The sequence below is a fragment of the Oenanthe melanoleuca genome, chromosome 3, assembly GCF_029582105.1.
Source record: "Oenanthe melanoleuca isolate GR-GAL-2019-014 chromosome 3, OMel1.0, whole genome shotgun sequence".
NCBI classification, from domain to species: Eukaryota; Metazoa; Chordata; class Aves; order Passeriformes; family Muscicapidae; genus Oenanthe; species Oenanthe melanoleuca.
Window position 1 is genome coordinate 39,175,984 of NC_079336.1, and position 12,128 is coordinate 39,188,111.

A 12,128-nucleotide genomic window follows, 5' to 3' on the forward strand; every position below is an offset into this window, starting at 1 on the left:
ATACCTTTTGCCTGCCAGAACTCTTCATTGTTCATCATGCCTCCTGTTGCAACCCCCATTTTTGGAGCCTCATGCCCCCTTATTTACAGAAGTTAAGTCACCCACTTTAGCACCAAGACCTAGAACAGACACACAATTTTATATGTCTTAGTCCTAAATGATTCAGGAAAAAACACTAAGAGAATGGCAAGTATATAATATATTTGTGTGTGCATATATGTATGTACGTACATGTAAAGAGCAAACTTTAATAATTATCTACATAAATTGCATCATTGCTACACTGGAAATACTTTTTTATGATTTAGCTTGCCCTTATAACTAGATTTACTGCTCATATAAGAATATAAATTTGTGAAATTTTTCTTTAGATTATCATTTTCAAAATGTACTATGCATGAAGAGGATTTTGTTACTACATCTCCTATATTTTAACACTGAAAAATACAGTGCAAAACATTCTGGGAATATTTTTATTAAACATGAAATATAACACATCCATCAATATTTTCAGCAGCTCTTAGATCAAATTTTGTATTTTTCCCTATAAATTAAAAAAGTTGACCATTTCAATGCTATTGATAGACAGGCTATAGAACACTTTTCAAAATGAAGACGATAGCCCTGAATTTGCACAAATTACAGTATTGTTCAGTCTTTTATTTTGATGTTTCAAAATTCAACTAACAATCTGACTTCTGAGAGAAGAAAGATAAAACAAGAAAAGACAAATCTTCACAAAGGAGTAAGGCCACTGTGGCTAACTCGGTGTCATCAGAGTTAATACAGCAGTCACTTTCGGTTTCCCTGTTGTCTTGAGGTTTGAAGTTGGTTCCACTAAGGCAGATGAATTTTCGGATGTCCCAGAATGACCAGATGTCTTAGTTGCAGGAGCAGCTCTTTTGACTGAGTGGACTTTGCAGCCAGCCTTACTTCAGAGCCAGGTGGCTCCTGGCCTCAGTCCGCTCCGTGGTGCCTTGGTACGATGTTCAGGTAAATGTCGTACTGCTGGTCCATGCCAAGGTAGCTGTCGCTCATGAGATACAGGGTGTAGATGCACCTGGACAGTAAAACAGCATTGTTAGTTTGGGAATTGGGTCTTGACTACTTGAAAAACATAATAACTAAGAGAATTTGAGAGTTTGTCATACTTTCCAGGAGTTTCCGGAGTATAAAAAGCAACGGAAACAGTATTTCGATTTCTGACGTATCCAGTTCTTTTCAGGGCGATGAGTTCCTTTTTATCAACTTCTCCCAGTATCAAAAACCATCCCTCATCCTTAACTTTGGGGAATCTAGGAGCCATTGCTTTACTGTCCTGCTTTCCCTGTTGGGGAAAAGAAACAGCTTAAGAAAACTAGAAATTGCCTTTCCAAAATGATATTTTTCCTTGAATGAAAAACACCTCAAAACCACATTGCTGTCAATTTTTAAGTAAGGCTATTAGTCAGACTAAAATAATGTTGTTTCTTTCCAGAAGAAGGGTTAAAAAATAAAAAAAAAAATCACAATCCACAGAGAAAAATCCAGAACACAAGATATTATTCCACTTATTTAGTAAACTACTAAAACCTGAATGGAAATACTATTCCCATTCTGTAATTTTATCTAATATTTTCCAAATACAGAAGGGTTAATTGTAAGCCTAGCATCTTTAAATAAAGCTAATCAATTTTATTCAAGATTAATATAAAGGCAAAACCAGCACTTAAAGTATTTATTTGAGTTTGATATAGCAAAAGGGAAGATTATTTCAGTGATTCTTTAAGACAGTGACTTTACTTCTGGAAGCTGAAGACAGAATGATGCACACTCAATCAACATTCATTTCGTGTTTTGTAGAGGGAAAGGTTTTACTGAAGATTTATGTGGAAGAAGAAACACCACCACAGCACAGAAGCTTTAGGAACAGTTTGATCCAGCTGTTTTTTACAAAAGAGGGATCAAATTCTAGGAGAGGTTTATAAAACAGTGATCACTGCGTGAAATGCTTCTGCTCCTTTCACTACCACGGCTTCTGCTTAGGAAAGTCTCTGCCAGTAACTGGCACAGCAAATAGAATGATGTATGGATGAGCTTTGGCCCTTTGTTCCTCCTAAAACAAAAGAGTTTCCCCTTGCAACTATGACGAATCTGCTGTAGTTGGGACAAAAAGTCTTTTAGGAAACAAGAACACTTTTCAAATATAATTCTTAACTAATGTGAGATAACTTCAGGATTTTCAACAGCACGCATGTATCGCCACTATTATCAAAATCAAATTGTCTTAAGAGTCTCAGAAGTAAGACCTAGAACTTTTGTTCTCCATTTTTATCTTGACCTCTTTACATCTTAACAGAAATGCTGATAATTATAATTCTTATTTATTTGAAATGTTAGAGAAATTAATTAGTAAAATTATAACCATAGTGGTTGCTACGTTGCTCATGGTATGTAAATGACAGAAAAAGGTCTGGATAAGTGAATAATAGCTCCATTGTCAGCAGTGCCTGACATGAAGGCAGCTCTCCTCAGAGCTGACATGCAGGTAGAGCCATGTGCAGCCGCTGGGACAGAACAGTTGGAAAACAGTGCAGCTCCTGGAGTTCCTGTCTTGGCACACCAAGATTTATTGAGGGCCCAGTGAGCTGAGCAGTCCAGAAGGCAATGGGATGTGCTTTAAATGGGCAAAAGGCTGGGACTGAACTGTAGGCAAGGGAAATGTAGTGGGAAAGAATTTTATGTGGAAGTTGTTCTAGGAGCTGTTCAAAAAAGCATCAGATATAAAATATAAGGAAAATATTCTCAGTAAATGCCTGAGGATGTGTTACGAGTAGAAACGTATTTATAGGTGTGAGTCTAGTATGCAGTTTGGAAGCATCTCTGAATGTAATTGGAAAGCTTATAAATTAGTTTGGCTTTTTTTTTTTTCATTGAGTTGGTCTAGGATTTTACCTTAAGAGTCTACTTACTATCCTGTTGCAATCTGAACAAACAAGTGTTTTCTTCACTATAATACAGAAAAAGCTTTGAAAGTGTTTATAACTTACATAATACTTAAACCATAAATAAACCTATTATACTGTGTAAAGCATCATTGACAATTTAAATTGATTGTTGGACACTTGTGCGCTTGGGAAGGAAATAATAAATAAATCTACCTGGTACCCCATCTGGGTTCTGTGCAGGTTTATTTGGAGCACATACTCTTGATCAGCATGCAGTTTGATCCATCTCTTGTCATCTCGTGTGTCTGTTGTCAAAGTAGGAACAGGTACTTCCTTCTGTGGCTGAACTGCATCATCCCAGCTGCCCTTAATGCTAAGACTGACGTTCAGAATTGGCAAACGGCACAAGAAATTCCAAGCCTGTAGAAAAAACCAGATCCCTATGGATTACAAGATTATCTATACAATCACTGTCACTCTTACAATAGCAATTCAATGTGCAGTCTACATATTTATCCTATATTGATAGCATTTTATTGTGTATTAGAATATATGGAATTGTACAACTCTTACTCATAAGCATAAAATACTTTTCATTAACCTCTTATGCTACTTTCTTCCTAGCAAATAAGACAAATGTGGAACTCCTCAGGCACATTACAGATGTCTTACTAAGATTACTGATGTCTGAACACAGAAAAAATTCTTTACTGCTCCTGATTAAAGTATTTTTCCCCTATAAGCCACTTAAAAACTAGTATAATTAAGTTTTAAATTAAACTTCCTTAGCCTAATCCATAAAGAACAAGTCACTGCAGTGCTAATTAGCAATAGGCAAACCTCAGAGAGTTCAGAGGATCAGTTCAGATAATTAACCAAAAGTTCAACTGCACATCCAAAGTTATCCCTATTTTTTTTTAGTTTTTCTTGCATCGATCTTCATGAACTCTCCTTCTTAGAGGCTTCCTGAGGAATTTTAAGTCTCCATGGTCTCTCTTGAACTGCAACAGGTCCTCAGCTTTCTCATCCTTGTGCAGAGAACTGTTGTTAGAGGATACAATCTGTGTAGCTCAACATGACACTCTCTTAACCTTAAAAAGGCATCCTGAATATGCAGCCCTATGTTTCTTTCATTTTGGTATCTATCAGACAAGGAAAAGCAGCTCTGAGAAGCTGTGACAAAAATGGAAGGGAGCAATGTAGGCTTTCATTTAGTAGAAAAGAAAATCAGCACGTTCGCGCAATGAAATTTGTTACGAAACAGAGAAGGGATTGGCTGTGGAATGGAGGCAGTGATTTGTGGCCCTTCTATGGCTGAAAAAGATAGATGAGGATGGCACTAGAAGAAAAGAACAAAAGACCAAGAATTGCCCTCTGGCCTGCCATCTTTCCCCTCCATCCCCAGAAAAGAACAGGAACCAGCATATATGAAAAGCTAGAGGGTGGGAAGGAGAAGAATGAAATAAGAATATTGGTCTTGGTAAAGAGCCATCAGATGCCAAAATGGGAACTTGTGGGAATGAAGAGGGTAGGCATAGTCACATGGGCAATAGCATGGAACAGAAATGTTTTATCTGGAAAAAGACTAAAGCATATTTTATTTTTCAAGTATGGGTTTGACCATGTAGTGTTTCAACAAAATGTACTTTCATTTAGATTATGCTTGATGTGTCTCATTACTTTTTCTGTGCTGGAAGCCTAGAGGCCTAATGAAAGCTCAGTTTGCTTTTTGCAGACATCATTGCCACGAGTCATACTGACAGTAATAGTACATGGAGTCATACTGACAATAATAGTGTATGTCAATACATAATTAGGGATACAGCAGCCAGGGTAAGCAGACCTAAGGTCGTGCTGCCCTAGGAAAGGTGGTGCTGTCTCTCTCTCCAGCATTCTCCCTACCAGCTCGCTGTGCCCCTCTCCATGCCTGGTATGTTGGCATTGCCATGCTGGGATTGTGCTGCTAGATGGATCAGCTTGCTAATCATTTTGGTGACAGCATGAACTTAGATCAGCTTAAGGCTGATTGCGGCAACATATTCTCTAATCCTGCAACTCTGAATAAGCATGAGCCTTCAGTGCCACTGAAAGAAGTGGTCCAGCCTCCTCCCCTGCTGGCACAGGCATTCATGGAGCCACTTGGCTATGGGCCATTTTGAGTGTCAGTGGGAGGGTTGATAGGATTCCTGCTCTCCCCTCGTCCCTCCTTGCCCGAGGCAGACACGGGGTTTGTGCAGCTGCGCGGTGAGCTGGGTCAGGGGAGGTGAAAGCGGCACGGCGAGGGCAGGACTGCCCATTTCGGCTGCAGCACAGGCTTATTCGGATTAAAATGGCTGCATTACCAGAGCCTGGCTGAACTAAATGAAAAACTGGTTTCACTACAAACTAATCTCTCTCTCTCCCCCTCTTCTGTGTATTGCATGAACAGCTGTGTCCGTTCAGTGCAGAAGGTGGGGAGGGCCAGCTGTGCGTGCTCAGGAGCTGCAGTGTAAAAAGCACAGGGCACAGATGAATTGCACCAATGCTCTTAATGGTGTCTTAGCAAGGAAACAACAGGAAAAGTGTAACAGAAACTAACCAGCTAGGACTTTAAGGAAATAATACATCTCTTTGTCCCACCTCTGAAAGGAAATGGGGAAAAAACCGACAGCACTTCGAAGAAGGTGGAAAAAACACCACCAACATTCTTGACTAATTCTTTGTTGCCAGCATTGTGATACATTTAATACACAAGGCTACTAAACCCACCTCCAGCAGCTCACGGAATGAGTAGTAACATCTCAACTGGCAAATGATTTTATGTTGAATGTAAAGGTTTTTAAGAAGAAATTTAGGGTAACTCTACAGATCCACTTCTGAGAGTCTCTGTGCATCTAAGCAGGGTATTTCTGCTGAGATCAGGAGAGGAACCTCCCTCTTGGATATAAACCAACCTGGTGATCACTTCTTTGGTTGTACTTGCCTTGAAAACTTTTATGTTTTAAGACCTGTTACAAATATGTTAGAACAAAGTTTAATTTCAGCAGAGATCATAATTTATTAAGTCCTTTAGTAGCATTGTTACCTGTTACCCTTACCATAGTCTGGTGAAGAGTATGATTTGGGCTGTTTTATATCACCCAACTCCAATACAATCCATTTGTCAAAAGCTGTCATATCCTCATGCAGCTTTCATAAACCAAAGTTTACAAACAAACCAAAGTAACTCTAATTAACTCTCTAATTAGATAAGAAATAGATTTAATTTGCCATCCTATGATGGCTATTAACAGTTATATTTAATGATCTTAAAAGGTCTCTTTCAAACTAAAGGATTCTATGATGCCTTGATTTTTCAGGTCTTGTGTATTTGAAAATTAAAGGCAAAGTTAGTACTGCTTGATCATTGATACAATATGCACAGCAGGCTGCCTTTTTATCATCCATGCAATGTGGGGAAAATGAAGAAATGCTTTTCCCACTAATCAAAAAAGTCAAGTAGTAGTAGGTGAAAATGAAAAAAAAGATTATAGGAATACAGATACTTCCAGAGTAAACGGAGATAATACTGTAGGTAGAGATAATGTTTATTTATTTTCAATCTTGAAGTTAATTTTTTCTTTTTCAAAGATATCAATATCAACTTAATATTTTAAAAGGTGCTTAATGCCTGAGTGACTTACAAACAGAAAGAGATTTGTTAAAGAAATATGATTTACAATGAATCACTGAAACATAGAGCTTTGACCAAAGAGTGAGGTTAGTCTAAATAGTTTGAATTTAGGTTGTCAGCTTCCCCTGACAGGTTTGGAATTATAACACTAAATGATGTAAAATTCAGCTCAGGCTCCCATGTCACTTAGGTGTTTTTTGACAATTTTACTGGGTATTTTTTGCTGTATAAGAAGACACAAGCACATATCACCTCCTCTTAAATATGTCAACATATCCAACATGTACATATATACTATACATACACTTTTATCTACCATACCCATACATTCAAATTATAATAAAATAAAAAAAAAATTCACAAACCTTTGGGAACATCATTACTATTTTTGCCAATAATCTGGCTCCCAGGACCTAGCCTAATATTCCAAACCCATGAGCAGCTTCAAGAGCTGCTATTTTAAATTAATTACCAATCTGCTTAAGAGGCATTTTCTTCTTTCCAAATGTAAAATTTCTTCCTTTTCCCATTTGCCTTAAATTTATGTAAAGCTTAAGCTGTTTTTACCAGTTTCTTGCTAATCTTTAGCTTTAAGATATGGGTTCAATATACTGTGAGTGAGAAGTAAAAGGTTTTTAAGGAAAATAATGGTTTTGGCAATTTAGTGGCATATTTATCAATTTATTTGACTCTGTTCATGTCTAGTGCCAGAAGGCTAAGCTTAACTCTGCAGTCTGATACTATTTCTTTATAGAAAACATAGAATACAGATGCTGAAGAATTTTTCTCTTGGGTTGGCCCCTGTCTATGTGAGCACTGAAAGACTTTCCATATGAAGATACTCAACAGGCAGTTTCAATATGAATTTTAATTCTGTGCAAGGTATTATAATAGTTTTTTTTGTGGGTTGTTTTTTTTTTTTTTTATTTTTCTGTAAAAAAACCTGCAAGCAATAAAACATATAAAGGTTTCACATTTGTAGTGCCCTGAACAACACAGTCATGGCTTTGCTATAACCAATACAGCCATTCCCAGTTCATGGAAATGAAACTTTCTCCACACATGATGGGAAGACATTATGTTTTTCCCTCTTATATGCATCTGTATTTACAAACATAGATATATAGAGGCAGAGAGTCATTCACAGTGTGAATGTACACACCACATACACACAAGCTATTTTTGAAGAAACTGCTAAGACATTTCAATACCAGCCAAACATATTTATCTGAGGATTAATCTTCATCTATTGAATCAGACGAGAACACTGCCATGCATACAATTATTTAATTAGCAGCCAAATCCTCTGCCAGTCAGCAGCCGTTCCAGGCATACTGATGGGGCAGTAGATGCAAATCTCACAGTAGTACTGCTTTTTCTCATTACTACTGCAATTAGCACTTAAATTGATGCTTTAAACATACTAATTTCTGGAATAATTCAGGATTTGTATGTTACCTGGGATCGCCTCACTGCAGAGATGACACCAGATTGCTACGCAAATTGAAGCACTTTTGAGCCAAATAACCATCATCATATCAGACAGAGCCAATTTGCATTTGCTTTTAAAGATAACAGAATGGCAATTTATGCAAATAAATTAAGTAAGTTTACTTCTGAGTTCTCCCTGAACTAATTATAACAATGTTCTAATTTTTTATCACATCTAAAAGTTGGACTGAAATCAATGTGTATTGTGTTAGAAATCTGTTGTTAAAGGAAGCCTTTTTTTGATGTCAATACATTTTCTTAATTCAAAATTTTGATGATAATTTGGTTACAAATGCAGATGTCTGTTAGAGGCATTTCAGTACTTTTTTTTCTTGTTTGCATATCAGTAAAAGGTTTAACTGAAGCTGAACAGTCAAACTGTCCTTTTAAACATTCACATAAAAACATGTGAAGTATGGCTTTTGAAGTTTTCATCTTTCCTACATTTATTCAAAATCAATAGGCTTAGAATGTGATGAATGCTATGGAATATAGCTATCCTTTGCCGTGAATGCCTTGAAAATCAAACTGAAAACAAGACTTTGGCAGCTCAACATTTTGGAATAATTTTTTTCCCCTTCCCTGTGAAGTATGAAATTTTCATCTCCTATTTCTGCTTCAAACAGAAAATGAGTGCTGGATCATTTACTAAGAGTATTGTCAGAAAAAATGGTGTTTGACAGACCACTTCAGAAAGCAGCTATGATGACATTTGCAATGCATGTATTCCTAGTGCAGAGTTATGAAAAGGTGGATAACACTCAGCAGATTGAATGACCTAGAGAAGCATCTTTAGAGCAGAGAGATGTGGTAATATCAGCCATAAACCAGAGTCTGTTACTGCTTAGCAGGGAATAAGTGAGAATAATATTAGAAAAACAGGCAGAGAAGAACCTTTGTAAAGCCAGCAGTACCTTGAAATTAGAGCAATGAATGCGTTGCACTTTATACAGAATGTCACATGGTATTTACTGAAGGAGAGAGAGTATTTCTTTGCCCAGCTACTCTTCCTTTCCAATCACAATGATAATGGTCACAAATAGAAAGTGTTACCTGTGAAATGTGTCCTGCTTGCAACTCACTGTCCACAATGGAAGCAAAAACATTCTCCTTTCCTTCACAGGCAGCCATTAGTTCGGGAAGACACTCGATAGGTCCTTGGTAACCTCCATGCACACTCTTCCTTTGGCCTTGGCTCCACTTCCTGACACAGACAGCAAAACATATGCCAAGGGGGGGAAGGCAAACATTTGTATTCAGTTGTTTTGGTGGTAAAACTCAATACTGCGTTCTGTTTTTAAAGGGTGGTCATTTATTTTTGGTTAGCATTAATTACTGCATCATCTAAGCATCTATAGAGCCTTGCATTATCTATGATGTTAAGATGGATACTAATGTAGTTTTATAATGGATTAAAATAAAGAGATAATTAACATACAGAGTTAGATTTGTTAGGACTTGGAACCCTTCCAGTGGTTTCTTGCTGATTTGTCTGGAATCACGATTCTCAAAATAATCTGTGGGGGTTAATTAATCAATGAATATTGAAAACAGAAACAGAAAATCCATTTGGGAAAGCATCACTGTGAAGGACAGAGTCCTGCTTCTGATCGTCAACGAACTTTCTGGGGCGCAACAATGCCACTCAAACACAATCAGCAGTGGGAAGTGGAAAGAAACTGGAAACCTGCTAATACTTAAAAGAATTACATACCGAAAAAGGTAAAGATGCTGGAGCTCTATATTTGGCAAAGTAAGCAGAGATGAGTCATGTATCCATCTACCCTGAACCACCATCTGCACCAGGTTGGTTATGTTCAGAGCAGTCACCAGCCAGCCATGATGCGCTGCAACATCCAGCATTGCCTGAGCAGAGACACATAATAAAAAAAAAGGAACACAAATATAATTGCATACCTGGTTCATACAAGGAACAGCATGTGATTAATGTTTAACATACAGTGATTTCTATGCCTTAACACAGGAATTTATTTAAACCTCGATTGATGGCAGTTAGGCACCTTTGGAATTAACCTTGATAAAAGATGAATTAAATCCTCTATCATTGTCACTGGTTCTTACTCCTGAAAAAGTAATTTACACAATGGTTTTGGGGGTGAGAACTCAAGGTAGAATATTTTTCCTTACAAATAACCCCTCTTTGACATAACCCAACTCAGAATGAAAGGAAAAAATCTCAACATTTACTGTAAAAGAAAAGGTTACAATTAATTGCTGTATTTATTTCTATTTTGACATGACAACTTTTTCAGAGTTACATAATTATTAAAAAATCCTTGAACTATTTAAGAACATCACCAATAGATTTATATTTTTTAAAAAAATAATACTAATGTCATTATTATTTCCATTTGAACTTAAGTACTTAACTTGAATTAACTTAATTTGAACTAAGTACTTAAAAAACTCCTGGAATTGGACTAGATAAAAGCACTAAAATTTAGCTTAATAGTGTATTTGAGGTTTTGTTACACACTTTGTTTCAACACAAAGTTGAAATCTTGAAGAAAGCTTACAAAATAGCTTATATTTTACCTATGGTGAGTAAAACTGATCAGAAGCAAAATGGATTTCACCCTTTGCATTATAAACAGTTGACTGTCTTGAGAATGAGGGATATTTGGCTGTCTCTCCTTTGGCATCTCTCTCCTGATACTGAAAAGCTTTCCCAAGTACACAGAAAACACAAGCAAACAAAAACCCCCTATCCAGCTATACATCAGATTTCAAAGTGTTAAAAATCCTGCATTCCATGTCTCATGGAATGTTTCTGTTCCATTTCTAATTCCCATTTTTACAGTACAAATAAGAGTAATACTGTTAGTACCATTAACATAAAGATCTAAAGCTCATTCAGTCTGGATTTTGCACTGCAAATGGCCCTATGGACATGAAAAAATGGTTCTGCTTGCTTTTTTTCTTGACTGGACTTACACTTTGTTTAGTAAGTCTGAAAGTAAATTTAAGAGTTCTTCCAAGGGAAAAGGGACCAAACATGAATTTTTGGTTTCAACTTTTTTTAATAGCAAATGCAGCTATTTGGATATAAAGGATACTTTTTCAGTGTCTATAGAACACTGAAAGAATTATTATGATTTATGAAAGCATGGAAACAATGATGTTATAATATATTAGTTGTCTTGCTTATTTTGTTGTTCAATAACATTAAGATCACAATAAAGTGTACATCCTCATATTAAATTCATATTAGAGTAGAAAGATTTATGTTTAACAGTAGTTCACCAAGGAGGGAATTTAATGTTTGATTAAAATACTAGTAAATAGTTTTTTTAAAGAAAGCAAGGAACACTGATATATTGAATCTGGTATATTGAACAGTTTCAACACCTTTTTAAATACCATCTTAATTTCAGGAGGATTGTTGTTTGATTTTAGGACTAGGCTTCAGATGTTTCCACAGGTTTTTCTTGTAAACACAAATTATATTGTTTGATACTTACTTAGGCAGCAGATACCTGCACCATTTTAACTTATTTTCCAGCCACTAGTGTAATGAGGAGAAGCTGTCTGTGTAAGTCTTTACATTTAATCAAATGTTTTACAGACAAACAAAAGGCAGCATTTACTTAAGGCAAACTAAACAGTGAAATCTTCTTTAAACAAAGGAGTTGTTTACACACGCAGAGCTATTTCAATTAAATTACACTGATTCTGGAGAAATACTGACTTTAAAGACACAAGTTAGTTTCACTCCTGGCCGAGTCACACAGTTTATTTTAGCAGTTTACAATGCAATTTCAACAGTTTTTTTTTTTTTCTAGATCGAGTTGATAAGATCAGTGACACTTAGAAAAATATTTGAAGTGTTATCCTGTATTACACAAATGTTGTCTCATTCCTCATGAATTGTGGATAAAGGGCCTTTCAGCTAATAATGACCCAGATTTAATATTCAATTTTTTTGGAGGAAGAGTCACAGCACCCATAAACTCTTTAACATTCCTAGTGACCCTAGAACCAGCATCTCACAACACAGCCTTATTGGTTTCCATTTTCTGTCTTTCACTTGGCTTGCC

General features: G+C 36.4%; 1 protein-coding gene across 1 annotated transcript in view; it reads right to left on the bottom strand.

Annotated features, from left to right (window-relative positions):
- Window positions 1-459: 459 nt before the first annotated feature.
- The window catches only part of ASCC3 (activating signal cointegrator 1 complex subunit 3), a 248,206-nt gene continuing 236,537 nt past the window's right edge, over window positions 460-12,128 (bottom strand). Inside the window, exons 38-42 of the mRNA XM_056487382.1 lie at window positions 9,785-9,936; window positions 9,124-9,274; window positions 3,141-3,347; window positions 1,152-1,327; window positions 460-1,060 (exon numbers count right to left, since the gene is read on the bottom strand). Coding sequence (XP_056343357.1) covers window positions 958-1,060; window positions 1,152-1,327; window positions 3,141-3,347; window positions 9,124-9,274; window positions 9,785-9,936 — 789 coding nt within the window. The 3' untranslated portion in view covers window positions 460-957. The remainder of the gene's footprint in view (window positions 1,061-1,151; window positions 1,328-3,140; window positions 3,348-9,123; window positions 9,275-9,784; window positions 9,937-12,128) is intronic.